Source organism: Erinaceus europaeus, chromosome 17 (assembly GCF_950295315.1).
Source record: "Erinaceus europaeus chromosome 17, mEriEur2.1, whole genome shotgun sequence".
Classification (NCBI taxonomy): Eukaryota; Metazoa; Chordata; class Mammalia; order Eulipotyphla; family Erinaceidae; genus Erinaceus; species Erinaceus europaeus.
Genome location: NC_080178.1, coordinates 27,603,025 through 27,617,458, shown reverse-complemented (window position 1 = coordinate 27,617,458; position 14,434 = coordinate 27,603,025). Strand labels below are relative to the sequence as shown.

Here is a 14,434-nt window from a genome sequence, read left to right as displayed (position 1 = left end):
GACAGTGATTGAATGTCTATATACTAATCTGATTTAATGATAAAAAATGGCTTGCATCTTACATGCCATTTATTTTTCTAGACTCTTTTTTTACTGTATTTTATAAAAGATTTGGTGGTGGTGTGAGTTGTATGCATGTATAATGCCTAAAATTTTATAGTACTATAAACTCATGTTAAATCAATAAAAATATAAAAGTATTACTGATATTTTTTTGTGTGTAACAGGTTGGGGTTTGGATTGACCAATCAATGCCCGTGTCCAGTGGAGAAGCATTTACAGAAGCCAGAACTCCCACCTTCTGCATCACATAAAAAATTTTGGTCCAGGGAGTGGGGCAGTGGCACACCCAGTTAAGCAAACATATCACAATGCACAAGGACTTGGGTTTGAGCCCCTGCTCCCCACTTGTAAGGAGGAACGCTTCATGAGGTGAAGCAAGTCTGCAGGTATCTTTCTCTCCCCTTCTCTATCTCCCATTTCCTCTCAATTTCTCTCTGTCCTGTCAAATGAAAACAGAAAGAAAAAAGAAAAAATAATAATAATTTTGGCCTATACTCCCAAAGGGGGTGAAATAATAGAGGAAGATGACCAGAGTCCTCTGAACTCCAATTTCATCAGTGCCCAGAGAGAGCAGAGGAAAAAGGAAGGGCATCAGGAAATAGTAATAGGAGTGACTTAGAAAGGAAGAGAAGGCAGGACCATAGGAAAGATGGGAGGTCATATATATAATAGTCAACCTATATCTGTGACCTTGGGAGAACTACTGCAGTTTCTGTTGGAGGGAATGGGGACACAGAACTTTGGTGGTGGGAATAGTGTGGAATTATATCCCTGTTATATTATAATTTTGTAAATTAATATTAAATCACTAATTAAAAAAAAAAACTACAATTTTTTTTTTCTGTTGACCATGAAGTGGTGGGTGGATAACCCCCAACTCACCAACATACTTAGTTGGAGAAGTTGTGATCCAGGCTGGACTATGCACATGGTAAACACAGACAGGCACTCAGAGCTGCTTCTGAAATATTCTTGTACTTGAGAATCAATTGGTCCTAAGTTCAATGAAACCTTAGTCTGAAGCCCAGAAACACCCACGAGGCACCGAAAAGCAGGCCCTCGCTGTTTGTTAACCGTGGGAGCCTGATTAGAAGTTCTGCAGGTTTCACTCTGCTCTGTCCAACCCTCATTATGAGCCATCAAATAAAAACAGCAGGCGAGAGCTTGAGAGCCTGGGATTTAACGCTGTCTTCACAATGAGACCTTTACCATCTGGCTGTGTTTAAGAAGTGTTTTCTTTTGTTTTTGTTTATTTCTTATTCCTTTTTTAAAAAACATTGTCATGAATAGAGAGAAAGAGAAAAACAGAAGGACCCAAGCACTCTATGCAGCTGGACTTGATATTAAAAGAAAGAAAGAAAGAAAGAAAGAAACTTCTGAACCAACCTGGCAGGCTGGACTTGGTGCAGAAATTAATGCATTTAAAATCCAGGCTAAACTCTTGAGGTCTGGGATGCTCAGTGCCAAGTATCACTAGCCTCATTAAGTTCTTCAGTCGGAGAGGAGAACTGCAGTATCTGCCTCCACCTTTGTCTCCTCCCTCTCTCCCACCCTGGTGTCAGAGCCAGGAAGCACATGGTACATAGCCTGTCCACCCAATTGGTGAGAAGTCGTTGTTGGGTTGCTGCTTCCCTTTGCCCTGAGGACTGGCTGGCCAGGATGTGGACCAGTCCTCAGTCCTACAATAGTTTAGGAGCAAACTGGATGTTAAAGGACTTGTACACACACCACCACCAGGAACAATTCAACTAATCACTGGAAATACAGGACAGCAGGGGACAAGACAGAGAAAGTCTCTATTCTCATGAAGCTAACAACCTAGTCAGAGGAAAGAGACCAACTGCTGACCAGTTAATATGTAATAAGTGTCAAGTGGTTATGAGTGCTTTGAGCAAAACAGAGCTATACGAGGAGAGGCAGAGGACAAAGAGGGGGTGTCTACCTATATAAGGACCATGGGGGAAAGTCTATGTAAGATGACTCATAGGGGTAGAGGCTTGGAGAGAGTGAGGATGCAGTACTGGAGTATTTGGTGAGGAAGATCAGGAACAGAAAGGACCGTCAGTGAAAGGCCTGGCCAGACAGCTGGAGTGGCTAGAATGTATTCACCAGAGGAGAGTGGTGGGTGATGAGGCAGATCATGTACCAAGTCTTGGCCTATGGTAGGACTTTAGGTTTCACTGAGTGAGCTGGGAAGCATGAAGAATGGAGGGGCTAGGGAGTTGGGCTGTAGCACAACGGGTTAAGCGCAAAGACTGGCCTAAGGATCCTGCAGGGGAATCGCTTTACAGGCGGTGAAGCAGGTCTGCAGGTGTCTATCTTTCTCTCCCCCTCTCTGTCTTCCCCTCCTCTCTCCATTTCTCTCTGTCCTATCCTACAACAACGACAACAATAATAACTACAACAATAAAACAACAAAGGCAATGAAAGGGAATAAATAAAAAAAAGAATGGAGGGGCTGAAGGGGGCTGAAGAGGCCACTGAGAAAATGAGGGGCAGAGGGTAGACAGCATAATGATTATGCAAAGAGACTCTCATGCCTGAGGCTCCAAAGTCCCAGGTTCAAGCCCCCATACCACCATAAGTCAGAACTGAACAGTACTCTGGTAAGAGAGAGATGAGGGGCACGATCCAATGTGTCTCTCACATGGACCTAGTTTGGGCTGAATCCATAGCAGAGGAGGTATTGAAAGGGGCAAGCCAAAACTTGGGATTATTTTAAAAGTAGAAGCAGTAGGACTTGACCCTTAGGCTGAATGTTAAGGACTGAATGATAGCAAGCCCTTCCTTGAGGGAAGTTCCTTCCCTTCCCTCCTCTCCCCTTCCCCCCCCCCCCATTTCAGGAATGAACATCTGTGTAATATCACCGAATGTTCTCTCTGATATTATTATTTTTTTTGTTTAGAGAGAAAGGAAAAGCCACCAAACCACTGCTCTATCATCCATGGAGTTGGTTCTTCCCATTGTGTTTCTGTGTGGGGCCAGGGATCAAACTAGGACCTCACACATTGTTAGGACTCTGCCTGAGGAGTAAAGGAGATCATGTGTAAGAAGGGACTTTGTGTGGTGCCTTGCACCAGTAAGTGGTTGTCATTTACTGTTTCAAATGCAAGACAAAAACAGGATGCTTTCTAGTGGACCAAGGTCTGAGTATATCCCTTACTGTCCTCAGGTCAGAAGAGTTTGCCAAACACAGACCACATAGGATTCCTTGGACAGGCCAGTGTCCAGGGCACATTCCAGGGGCAGAGACCAAGTCACACAGCCAAGCCCACTTCCTGCAGGTTCCTTTCTCAGCCATGCATGACCCTGACTGCTGTTATGTCCTAGAGAACAGAGACTCAAAGTTCTCTTTTCCCTCCCTACTACCCATCTGCTCTATGACCTTGAACCAGGCACCTTCGTTTCCTGTCTAGGGAAGAGGAGGAAGAATGGGGGAGGGGAGGAAGTTACATCCTAAAGAAACATTAGGGTTTGTCATTCACTGCTCAGGGGACAGAAAACTCAAAGGAATCTGCAGTGGGAGAGCTGGCACAGAGGGAAACTTCATCTGTTCCCACCGGGTGTGCTACGACCCTTGGTGTGTGCTTCTGCCCTATGCTGGGTGGTCTCAGGACACTGATACAAATTAGGAATTGGAGTAATAAGACTGAGAGATCAGGAGACACATAGGGTTTGATGTCTCCTCCTAACACATTCTTCAATGAATTTTTGCATAAATAGCATAGACAAATACATCAGGGCTTTCCTGGCAGCTCAGCTGTCAAATGGCAAAACCACCTAGACCAAGCAGTTCCCAGCCAAGCTCCATAGAGTGCTGAGTTCAGGGCTACTCCCCCTTCAGCCACTGCAATTCTGTCTCATTTCTCTGTTTCTTTACTGACATCAGGGCATATGCTTTCCTAGGAGTGAATTCAGAGCCTTTTGGGCCAGGAAAGTGAAATAAAATGCACAGAGCAGGCTAGCTCTAAGAGATCAAGGTAGTGACAAAGTGGGGAGTATATACTGCCTAGTACTGAGCTCCCTGAGCCACTGCCATGTGGGAATGGTGCACAGTGTCACCAGACTATCTGTTTTCATTTCATTTTACTTTTTTGTCACCAGGGCTCCACAACCTTGTGCCAACTTTTTCCAGAAGAGAGAGAAGGAATAAGGAAAAGACTCCACAGCTTTAAGCCCCTTCCTAACATGGTGGGAGCAGGGCTGGAACCTGGGTTCTACACACAAGGTAGGCACCCTCCCAGGTGTGCTGTCTTTCCAGCTCATTTAGATCATCTGCTTTTGAGAGAAAATTGGAACCCAGGTTTGGGTGTGAGTAAGACCTCATGCCTGGCTAAGCCATCTGTGTCTGCTGGCCATCATTGGTTGGCAGCCTCTGGGTAAGAGGGTCTGACTTTCAGAGAGAGCAAAAAGTGGGGAGAAGGAAAAGGCCAGAATCCAGAAAGTGACACTCCCCTGTCCCCTGCCTTCTTCTGTCAGCCAGCCAGGTGTGGAGGTCACACTTACTCAGCTCCGAGATGCTCCCCACACAGGTGGCCAGTAGGGACTGCTCCAGGGTCCGAAGTTCCAGCTGAGCATAGGCGTCGGCTCGCTCATCGTGGCCCAGGGACCCACCATTGTAGGGGCTGAAGTATGCAGGGAGGGAGAGGACACCTGTGGGGAAGGAAGACAGACATGTCACCTCAAGAAGGAAGCAAGACTCTGCAGGTCTCCACCCAGGCCCCCTGCTCCTGGGAGATCTGTGGGCAGGTCTCAAAGTTCCACTTGAGGACAGTGCTATGGGGGCCAGAATGAGGGGCACACCTGAAGATACGACCTCACTCTCCTTTGAAAAGATTTATTATCTTTATTAATTATATTATTATTTTTTAATTAATCTATTTATTAATTAGAGAAGGAGGGAGAGAGAGAACCAGACCATTACTCTGGCACATGCGATGCTGGGGATGAAACTCAGGACCTCATGCCTGAGAGTCATTGCACCACCTCTTGGGTCCCTGATTATTTTTAGGAGGGAGAGAACACCAGAGCAGTGCTTAGCTCTGACACAAGGTGATGCTTAGGATTGAACCTGTAGCCTCTGGAACCTCGGGCATGCAAATTCTATACTCTTAACAGAATGAGCTATAGCTGTAGATCTGACGATGTGGTTTTTAAGCAAATGGAGACCATCTTTCCTAGGTGCTGCACAAGGAACTGGCTTATGTAGGCTCAGCAAGGCCGGACAAGAATCCATTCATTCCTTCACTTCTTCATCCATTGAATATTGACAGAACACCCACCTCAGCCTGGGCACTGTGCTTCATTCAGGCTAATGATGTGGCAGAGGCCTGGCTTTGCTCTGTGGACCTCAGGAAATATAAAAGTTCACTCATCCCATCCACCCAAAGGACAGCCTAGCCCTGAGCCCTTTTACGTCTTCCCCCTTTCTTCCCCTTCAGCTGAGAGAGGACTGAGGGAAGCCACAGAGAAGGATGATGCCTTCTATCCTCTGAGCCCAGCTACCAGTCAAATCCAATTAGTGTTTTTCATTAACACGTCAACAACAGAGTTACAGAACTGTCAGATTCAGTCCCAGAGGAGAAGGATGGCCTACCCATTTCTCCAACTCAATGTGTGGCTTCTTAGAAAGCACCAAAAAGGCAAAAATCAAGACTGGCTTAAAACTATATACATATACATATATTTTTTTTCTTAAAAGAAAAAATACTCAGAAGTTTAATCAATCACTTTGGGAAAAGTATGAAAAATTTCTCGAGATGACTGGAGAGCCCGTAGGATATAGCCAAATTTGAGTAAGAATTCTCTTTAATTATCTTTATTTGTTGGATAGATACAGCAAGAAATCGAGGGGGGAAGGAGAGATAGGGAGAGAGACAGAAAGACAGACCTGCTTCACCACTAGTGAAGTTTTCTGCCTCCAGGTGGGGACTAGGAGCTTGAACTGGAGTCCTTGCGCATGGTAACATGTGCTCTTAACTAGGTGTGCCACCCCCCTGGCCCCCAAGTGGATTTCTCTTTCCTGATCTCCTAATCACAAAAGTGCAACATCTTTAAGTTACTCAAAGAGAGGTTAGAACAGGGCTTTGGAAGCAGACTGTTGGGTCTGTAATTCTGGCTGTCACCTAGCCAGCTGTGTGATCTGGGACAAACCACTTCACCTCTCTGAAGCTTGATTACTCTTACATTAACTAGAAGTAACCAGCCAGGAATAGTCATGAGGGTTAGCTGAGCTGTTGAAGTCAACACTTGGGCCATTGCCTGGCTCAGATAAGTGTTCTATTATTGCTGCTGTGTGCTGGGAAGCCCGGCTTTCTTGGATACTAGCTCCTGGATTCTTTCAGCAATATGGGCACTGCTACTACCTCCACTTCACCACTAAGGAATTGGAGCTCAGAGTTTGATTAATTTGCACAATGAAGTGGCAGAGCTAGGATTTGAACTGGGGTCTTATGGGTACTCACAGAGGTTCCCTCACCCCTCTGTAAGCCCACACCCAGGAGTTCACTCACATGGCTCACTCCTGAGTGTTCCCACTGGGTGGTTCCTACATGTGGCAGTCCAGCTGTATTGTTGCCACGGGTTCACTCCCTGGGAGCCCCCATGCTGAACCCAGCACAAACAGTCAGTGGTCTTGCTGTTGCCCAGATCCTGGCGTGGTTCTTCTCTGACACCCTCTGTTGGTTCAGCTGCAGGTCAGCTCTGCCCTCCCAGCCTGCCCTTCCCCTGACCCGGTGTCCCTGCCCTCCTCTGCTCTGCCCCCTGACTCTCCCTCTACCCTTGCCTGCATGACAGCTCATCTGGTGCTGACTCTGCAGAGCAACGCATCAAAGCCACCTCTTAGAGGTCTGCTTTCAGCCCTTGAGCCCACCCAGTGCTCAGTCCTGTTCCCTACTGAGGGGCCCCCTGGTCCCCTAAGCAGAAACTTGCTCTGATAGCTGAGTCACCAAACACATTAAGAAGAGCTGACTCTGAGTATAAAAACAAGTGAAACAAAAGAGAGCTCCCCTTCTCCTCTGCTCAGTGATAAGCTGAAACCCACAGCCAGCCCAAACATTTCTGTGCACTTGGGCCCACATCTCTGAGTCCTGGTGAAGACCAGGCTCCTCCTCTTCCTTCCATCAGTAATCTACAGAAACAACACTGGGGACATGTGGCTCAGATTTACTGTGCTTAAGGCAAGGGAGTAGGAAATTTGTCAACGGATTCCCAGAGAGAAATATTATGTCACTGGGTCCAGTAACAGGAGCTGGCAGTTTCATTAATAACAATACCTGCTTCCCAGTCATCACCCAACCAAAGGGGCTTTTCACTTAACACTGTGGCAAAAGTAATTACGAGCTTATGATGAATAATCGGAATCGATAGCATTGTAGCTTTTGCATAGTACCTTTTGCTGTTAAGAGATTTATTTATTTATTTAACAGAGTAGTTGATCCAGTGAGGGAGGTAGGACAAGTCTTTATCACTAACTGCCAAAGCTGACTTCCATTAAGGACCTGCCATGGCCAGGCACCATGACATATTTGAACCCCCTTCCCCACCTCCCAGACTATTCGCATCCATCTGACAGAGGAGGAAACCAACACCCCCCCCCCCCCCCCGCAAGTTAAGTGAAATGCTCAAGGTTACTGAGGATCAGAAACTGAGGGACCAGGAAGTGGCTCAGCAGTAGATGGCCTGCCTTCCATGTGTGCGGCTCTGGGTTAGATCCCTGACACCACATGGCAGCAGCATTGTCCTCCTCTCCCCACCACCCCCATTCTGTCGATCTCAAAATACAGTATTTGGATTGGGGAGAAGCAGCAAAAAAAAAAGTAATTATGAGATGAAACCTTGAGCCCAATTTCCTGTGCCATATTAAAAAAATGACAAAAGCTAATCTGAGAAGGGATTTATAAAACTGTCTGTCCTAAGGAATGACAGAGACATGAAATAATTTAAAGGGACCGGGAAAGTGACTCATCCCATAGAAAGCATCCTTTGAATTTATGAAGCCTTGGCTTCCATCCCTGGTACTCTCATTAAACTTAGCTTCCATCCCATGTCTCTCTCATTAAACAAATAAACACATTTTAAGAGAGGAAAGAAACCAAACTGGGGCTAGACTTCCAATCTCTTGATTCTGTTGAAATTTTAACTTTGACCATCTTGTCCTTTAGGTAATTAGCACTAGGGTCTTTGCAAGAGGATGGGGTTCTTTTCTGTCTGGACTTGGGGTTTGATAGGAGGAAATAGAAAGGAGAAGTCAGAAATCCGACTTTGCCTTTAGTGTGTGTTTAGGCACTTCCTAACAAAGATCCCTGGAGGCAGTTCATGAAACTCTCCTGATTCCTTCTGATCTTTCCAGAACACAAGTCTACAGCTACTCTTAAGTCTGCCCCTGAAGAAAGCCACCTTTAAGTCAGTTTTAACTTATTCTCTCTTACACATAAACCCTTTCCTCAGCAGCCTCACTAGAGATGGAAAATATCTGCCTTACATTCTCTAAAAAAATATCTTTATTTATTTTATTATTGAATAGAGACAGACAGAAATTGAAAGGGGAGGAGGAGATAGAGAAGAGAAGAGACAAAGACACCTGCAGCTCTACTTCACCACTCATGAAGCTTCTCCCCTGCAGGTGAGGACCAGAGGCTTGAACCTAGGACCTTGCACACTGTAATGTGTATGCTTAACCAAGTGAACCACCACCTGACCCCCATAAATTCTGTCAATACCTTCTTCCTCCCTATGGTAGGGTTGTCCTGAGAAAAGGGATTCACAAAGAAGGAAAACAAAGAGTAGAACTCCCCTCCCACACCAATTAATGAAATACTCAGGGAAAAATATTTCATGATGAAAAAGAAGCCTGTAGGAAATTTCACCTTTATTGTTACTTTATGAGGTGAATGAAGATACCTCAGGTCAGTCTCTGTTGCACGCTGTCAAAGCTTCCAAGAAAACCCATGCGTATCATTCCTAACACTGCTGGAAACTCAACTACTGAGTGTGAAGCGGTGTGAAGCAAGGCCACATTACCTGTTGCCTTCCTCTTCTAGAAAACCAACCTTTCGGATGAGACTGTGCTCCCCCTGAGTGTCTTAATTGTATGGGAAGCCTTTCCATTTCTCTAGTTACACACAGAACCATTATCTTCCATCACCCATTCTTCTCAGTCTGGTTGCCCAACCCTTGAGTCTCGGAACTCATTCCCCAAAGCTACAGCCGCCTCCTCCACTATCTACTCTCGGAGCACAGTGCCACATCCACCCAGATGCCCTATGACAGGCCCGTGAGTCATCTTAATCACCTCTCGCCCTCCTCCCCATGTCCACTCAACCACCCAGCCTTGCTGATCCTACCATCTGGTCATGGTAAATTCTATCTCTGCTGTGAGTCCAGTCCAGGGCCCCCATCTTCCTGACTGGACACAATGCACAGTCTCAACAGATCTACCCCTCCCACCACCCCGCACTCTGGTGTTGTGCTCCTCCCCACCTCCCTACTGCTCTCATGAAGAAATTCATTCTTTCTTCAAAATTTAAATCTCCCCCCAAAAAATAATAATTGGTATCCTTTTCTTTTTATTTTTTGGAGAGAAAAATGATTCTGCCACTACATGGGGAAGTTCCCAGCACCTTGCTGGGATGAGATCGGTTGGCAGAGAGAAGAAGCCTACACACACCTGATTTCAGTCTCTCCAAGCTGTCTGCAGTGTGGTCACTTGGCTCCAGCCTGGGGTTTGTCAAAGGATCAGGTGTTTCTTCCCAGGTGATTCTCCACAAGTGCCCAGAGAGGGCGCTATTGAGTTAGACAAGAAACCTATTGTAGGGAGCTGGGAACCTGCATTCTTGCTGGAGGCTGCCAAACCTGGTTTCGACTTGCAGGTGTTCTCTTCCAAGTAAGCACCCAGCCAGAAGCAGGTGGGATGCATAATGGGTGGACAAACCAGACTTCCTGTGCAAAAGCTTTTCAGAAGCAGGGTTCAGCCCAAAGGCACAAAGGGGGGTAATTTGAAGGCTTCTCAAGTCTCTCCAGCATGAGATCCTATACTCACACTGGCCTGTCTGTGCTCTAACACTGAAGCAGCCCCTCACCCCATCCGTTGTTCTTTCATCTAATGTCTGAATTGTCAACAGAGGGAACAAACAGGCCCAGCGTTTACTATTTCCTATGGTTCACAATAGTAACATAGCTGTTTCCATAACCCTGTGGCCTATCACCAGAGACCTCTCCCCAGATTCCTGTGCAAACTATGAGTGTAGGACTCTCTTACCCCCAGCCTGGGACCTCCCACCAGACCCACTGAGAAGCTGGCTCAGGGAAACTCATTTGCACACCGGCAAAGACCAGAGCTGTCTCTTGCTTTTAAATGAGAACTGGGATGCAGTGGATTACTCTTTTACTGCCCTTGCAAGGAAACTTGGCAGGTTGTCCCTTGGCAGTTTTCTTAGAAACTAGAAGCCTGGGTGGGGTTCAATCCATATGATTCTGAAAATAAAAATTATATTGCCCCACTGAACAGTTTCCAAATAGCCTACATAATTCAACCCTTATTATTTTTTGAAAGAAGTATTTCCATTCTCTGATCTGAAGTTTTATATATAGTGTACTAAAATGCCCAGTTGTTATATAGTGCTGAAAAGCTGAAGCATGACTATTTTTCAGAGATGCCAAAATGGCGATAGAGGGCAGTCAAGTTAAAAAAAAAAAAATTCACTGGGGACTGGAAAGAGTTCACTGAGTGGGTGCCCGCCTTGCTATCCATGTGGCCCAGGGCTGAGCCCTGGCAACACACGGAGGTGCTAGCACACCAGAAGAAACTCTGATGCCTTGGTATCATTCTCTCTTTCTCTGTGTCTCTCTAGCTGAATGAAAAAGCAGCCCAAAGCAGTAAAATCTAATTTGTGAATTCTGGGATTGGCAAAAAACAAACCAACTTGAATGAATGGTTCTTTTTCTGGTTCTTTTTCCTGAGATTCTAAATCCAAAGGAGTTAGAGGCTGGGTGCTAAGGCAAATAGAAGATGGGGGGGGGGGAGGAAAAACCTAGCAGCAGCATGAAGTACACCTGGCGAGTTGCCAATCACATAAAAGTAACTCATTTAGATAATCAAGCTCACCTAATTCTTGGCAGAATCTGATCTGAAGACTGTTATACTGTGAAGCCCAATCAAGATTTCAAATGAGGAGGAAATGTTGGGAAACAGAAAGAGATAAAGGGGGATGGGGGTGGCCATGTGTATGTCCAGACTAAGTTTGGGGAGCAGGTTTAACCATGGGCTACTAATGAAAGGAGGCATGGGAGGTGGCAAGCACAAGGTCTGGAGCCTGATTCCTGACACTGGCCTGAGCACTGCATATGCCAGAATGACACTCTGGTTCTCCTGCTTCCTCTTGTTATTAAATAAATACATGTTATAAAAACATGAATGGAGTTGAGTTACCACATGCTGAGTAGCACCCTAGTCAAGAAAGAAAGAGCTGACACTTGGACACATGAGCGCAGAGTAGTGGTCTTAGAACTAGTGAACTAGTGCATTACAAGCCCCACTTACGAAGGAGGGGAACTAAGGTTCAGATGCGCTGAATCTCGTGACTGAGTCAACTGGCTCAGATCACAAAGCAGGAAAGTGGTGGAGGTGGGCTCCATACCCTGTCTGCCTGACACTAGAGTCCATACTGAGTCCACCCTGCCTACTACATGGAATCTCCCCATTCAGGCCCAGGGACTATACTCCCCCCCCCTTCTTATAGCTCAGGAAATGAAAAACAAACATAGTCATGCCCTAGTTAACACCTCACTCTCAGTTATCAGAATGCCACTGGCCAGAGGTGGTCTATGAGTGAAGTCAGGCCTAGGGTGCTGGCTAGGAGCTCTGTACTAAATGGTGAAATAATAATGCACATTCATGACTTTCCGGGGAGCCAGGAGTCAGAGAACCCAGGGCCAGCTCAAAGGCTGTTGAAGTGTTTCATGCTCATTGCCAGCACCTTCAATTCTTATTTAAAAGATATTTTAAAAAGCAAATCCTGAGTAGTAGGCTGGGATTTGAGCATCTGGGGCCTGTTGGAGGTAGATCTGCTTGGGGAGCTGGTTTTGGGGGCTGCCTCTGTGACCCCCTCCAGCTGGTAGCAGCACCTTGGGACCTGGCTCACCCAATGTTTAGAGCGCTCCAAACAGAGTGAAGATTTAGAGGGGGAGAGAGGAACGACTATTAAACACCAATGGCCCAACAAAACAATGGGTGTCCCCAGAATCTCCATCAAGAAATCTGGCTCAGAGGCCGGGGGAAGTAGTACAGTGGGGAGAGCACAGGACTTGAGTGTGAGAGAGCCTAGCTTTGCTATCTGGCACTGCATATGCTGGAGTGGTATTCTGTTTCTCTCTCTTCCTCCTGCTTTCTCATAAAATTAAATAAATATATCTTTAAAAAATGATTTTTTTTCCTTTTTTTGCCTCCAGGGTTATTGCTGGGGCTCGGTTCCTGCACCATGAATCCACTGCTCCTGGAGGTCAACCCCCCCCCCTTTTGTTGCCCTTATTCTTGTAGCCTTGTTGTGGTTATTATTGTTGTTGTTGATGTCATTTGTTGTTGGATAGGACAGAGAGAAATGGAGAGAAGAGGGGAAGACAGAGAAGGGGAGAGAAAGTCAGACACCTGCAGACCTGCATCACCGCCTGAAGCGACTCCCCTGCAGGTGGGCAGCTGGGGGCTTGAACCGGTTCTTGTGCTTTGCGCCATGTGCACTTAACCTGCTGCACTACCACCTGACCCCTCCAAAAATGAATTTTTAAAAAAGGATACTGGATCAGCCGCACTTGGGCCATTTGCTTAGTTAAGCAATCTAGCAGTTCTGTCACTGACCCGGAAGGTGAGTGCTGGGTGCCCGAGAAAGAATGATCTGGCAGAGATCACAGATCACTGTTTAATGTGTGGTGGTGGTGGTGGTGGTGGTGGTAAGGAGGGACAATCTAATAAGATGCATTGCGCTCACTGCCACATCTCCCCTTTGAAAGAGAGTGAAATAAAGTCAGAGAAACCAAGCAGATCAATTTCAGGAAATTAAATCTAAAGCTGAACTCTGAAGAAATCAGCAACATTCACAACACTGGCCAGCATGTAGCAGAAACCTCACATGGGAATTACCAAGCTTTTTCCTATGGATAAAAATCTCCACAGGGTAGCCCCTCTCTAAAGAATTGATGTGCCACAGCAAGAACTTGAGTGATCCAGGAAGCACAAATCATGAGACTGACTCCTTTCCTTTTTAAAATTTTTTTGAAGGAAAATTCACCACTTGACTATGGTCCTTCGTCAAATGTGACCGTGACCCATTGGGTGGGTGAGCACAGTTCCTGTGTGTCAATGGCAAGCAGGAATTGCTCTGGTGTAAAACTAACACATAACATACACACATACACACACACACACACACACACACACACACACACACACACACACACACACACACACACACACACACACACACGAGGGAGGGAGAGAGAATGAGGAGCTTGAGTATGGAGACCAAATAGTTGACAAAGTCAACACCCTAAAAGATGAGCTTTTCTCCAATGGATACACCCATATGGTTAGGAATGTTTTTGCTCTATGTTAGGATTTTTAAACGGCTTCCTTCCTTCCTTCCTTCCTTCCTTCCTTCCTTCCTTCCTTTCTTCTTCTCTTCTTTCCTTCCTTTTTTCCTTTCTTTCTTTCCTTGAGCTACTATGCTTTCTATACTTTTAACAATGATTTATTGGCATAGTGAAGAGATGGTTAGAAGGGAAATGAGGTGGGGGAGGGAAAACTGAGCTTAGAGGGAGAAATGACATAATGTTTCTTTATATCCACAATTACAAAATTGGCAGAAGATTAGTTACTCCAAATTAGATTTTGATATAAGAAAACAAGTGAATGCTTAAAAAAATACTATGTAACTTGTCAAGAGTCCAGAATACAGGTCACCTAATATAAAATTTAGGTTTTTACTTTTTTTCTGCATGTGAAACCTTTTGGTGAATTTTTTCTGTTACTCTTTACATTTTCCCCCTTACTGATTAAATTTAAAAAAACAATGTATTAATAAAAAACAAAGCCATCATTACAACCATTATGAACTCACTGAAGCAAGAATAAAAATTAAAAAGAGAAAAACCTGTGCTTAAAGAGATAGTTCACCAGGCAGGTCTCATGTCTTGCCATGAGGTCAGTCCTAGGTCTCAACCCCCTGCTCCACATGGGAGGTGTTAATGGCACTGGAGAAAGCTCTAGTATTGTGTCTCTCACTTTCTGTCTCTCTATCTGAAATCATCCTATCTGTGGTTCAGGCTCGGCAAAACAATCACCATCATTGCCACCCCAGTTATTTTATAGAAAGATGAATTA

General features: G+C 45.5%; 1 protein-coding gene across 1 annotated transcript in view; it reads right to left on the bottom strand.

The window, feature by feature from the left end:
• The window catches only part of ABTB2 (ankyrin repeat and BTB domain containing 2), a 195,882-nt gene that overhangs the window by 43,347 nt on the left and 138,101 nt on the right, over positions 1-14,434 (bottom strand). The window contains exon 2 of the mRNA XM_007521811.3: positions 4,570-4,716. Within this exon, the coding sequence (XP_007521873.1) occupies positions 4,570-4,716 (147 nt within the window). The remainder of the gene's footprint in view (positions 1-4,569; positions 4,717-14,434) is intronic.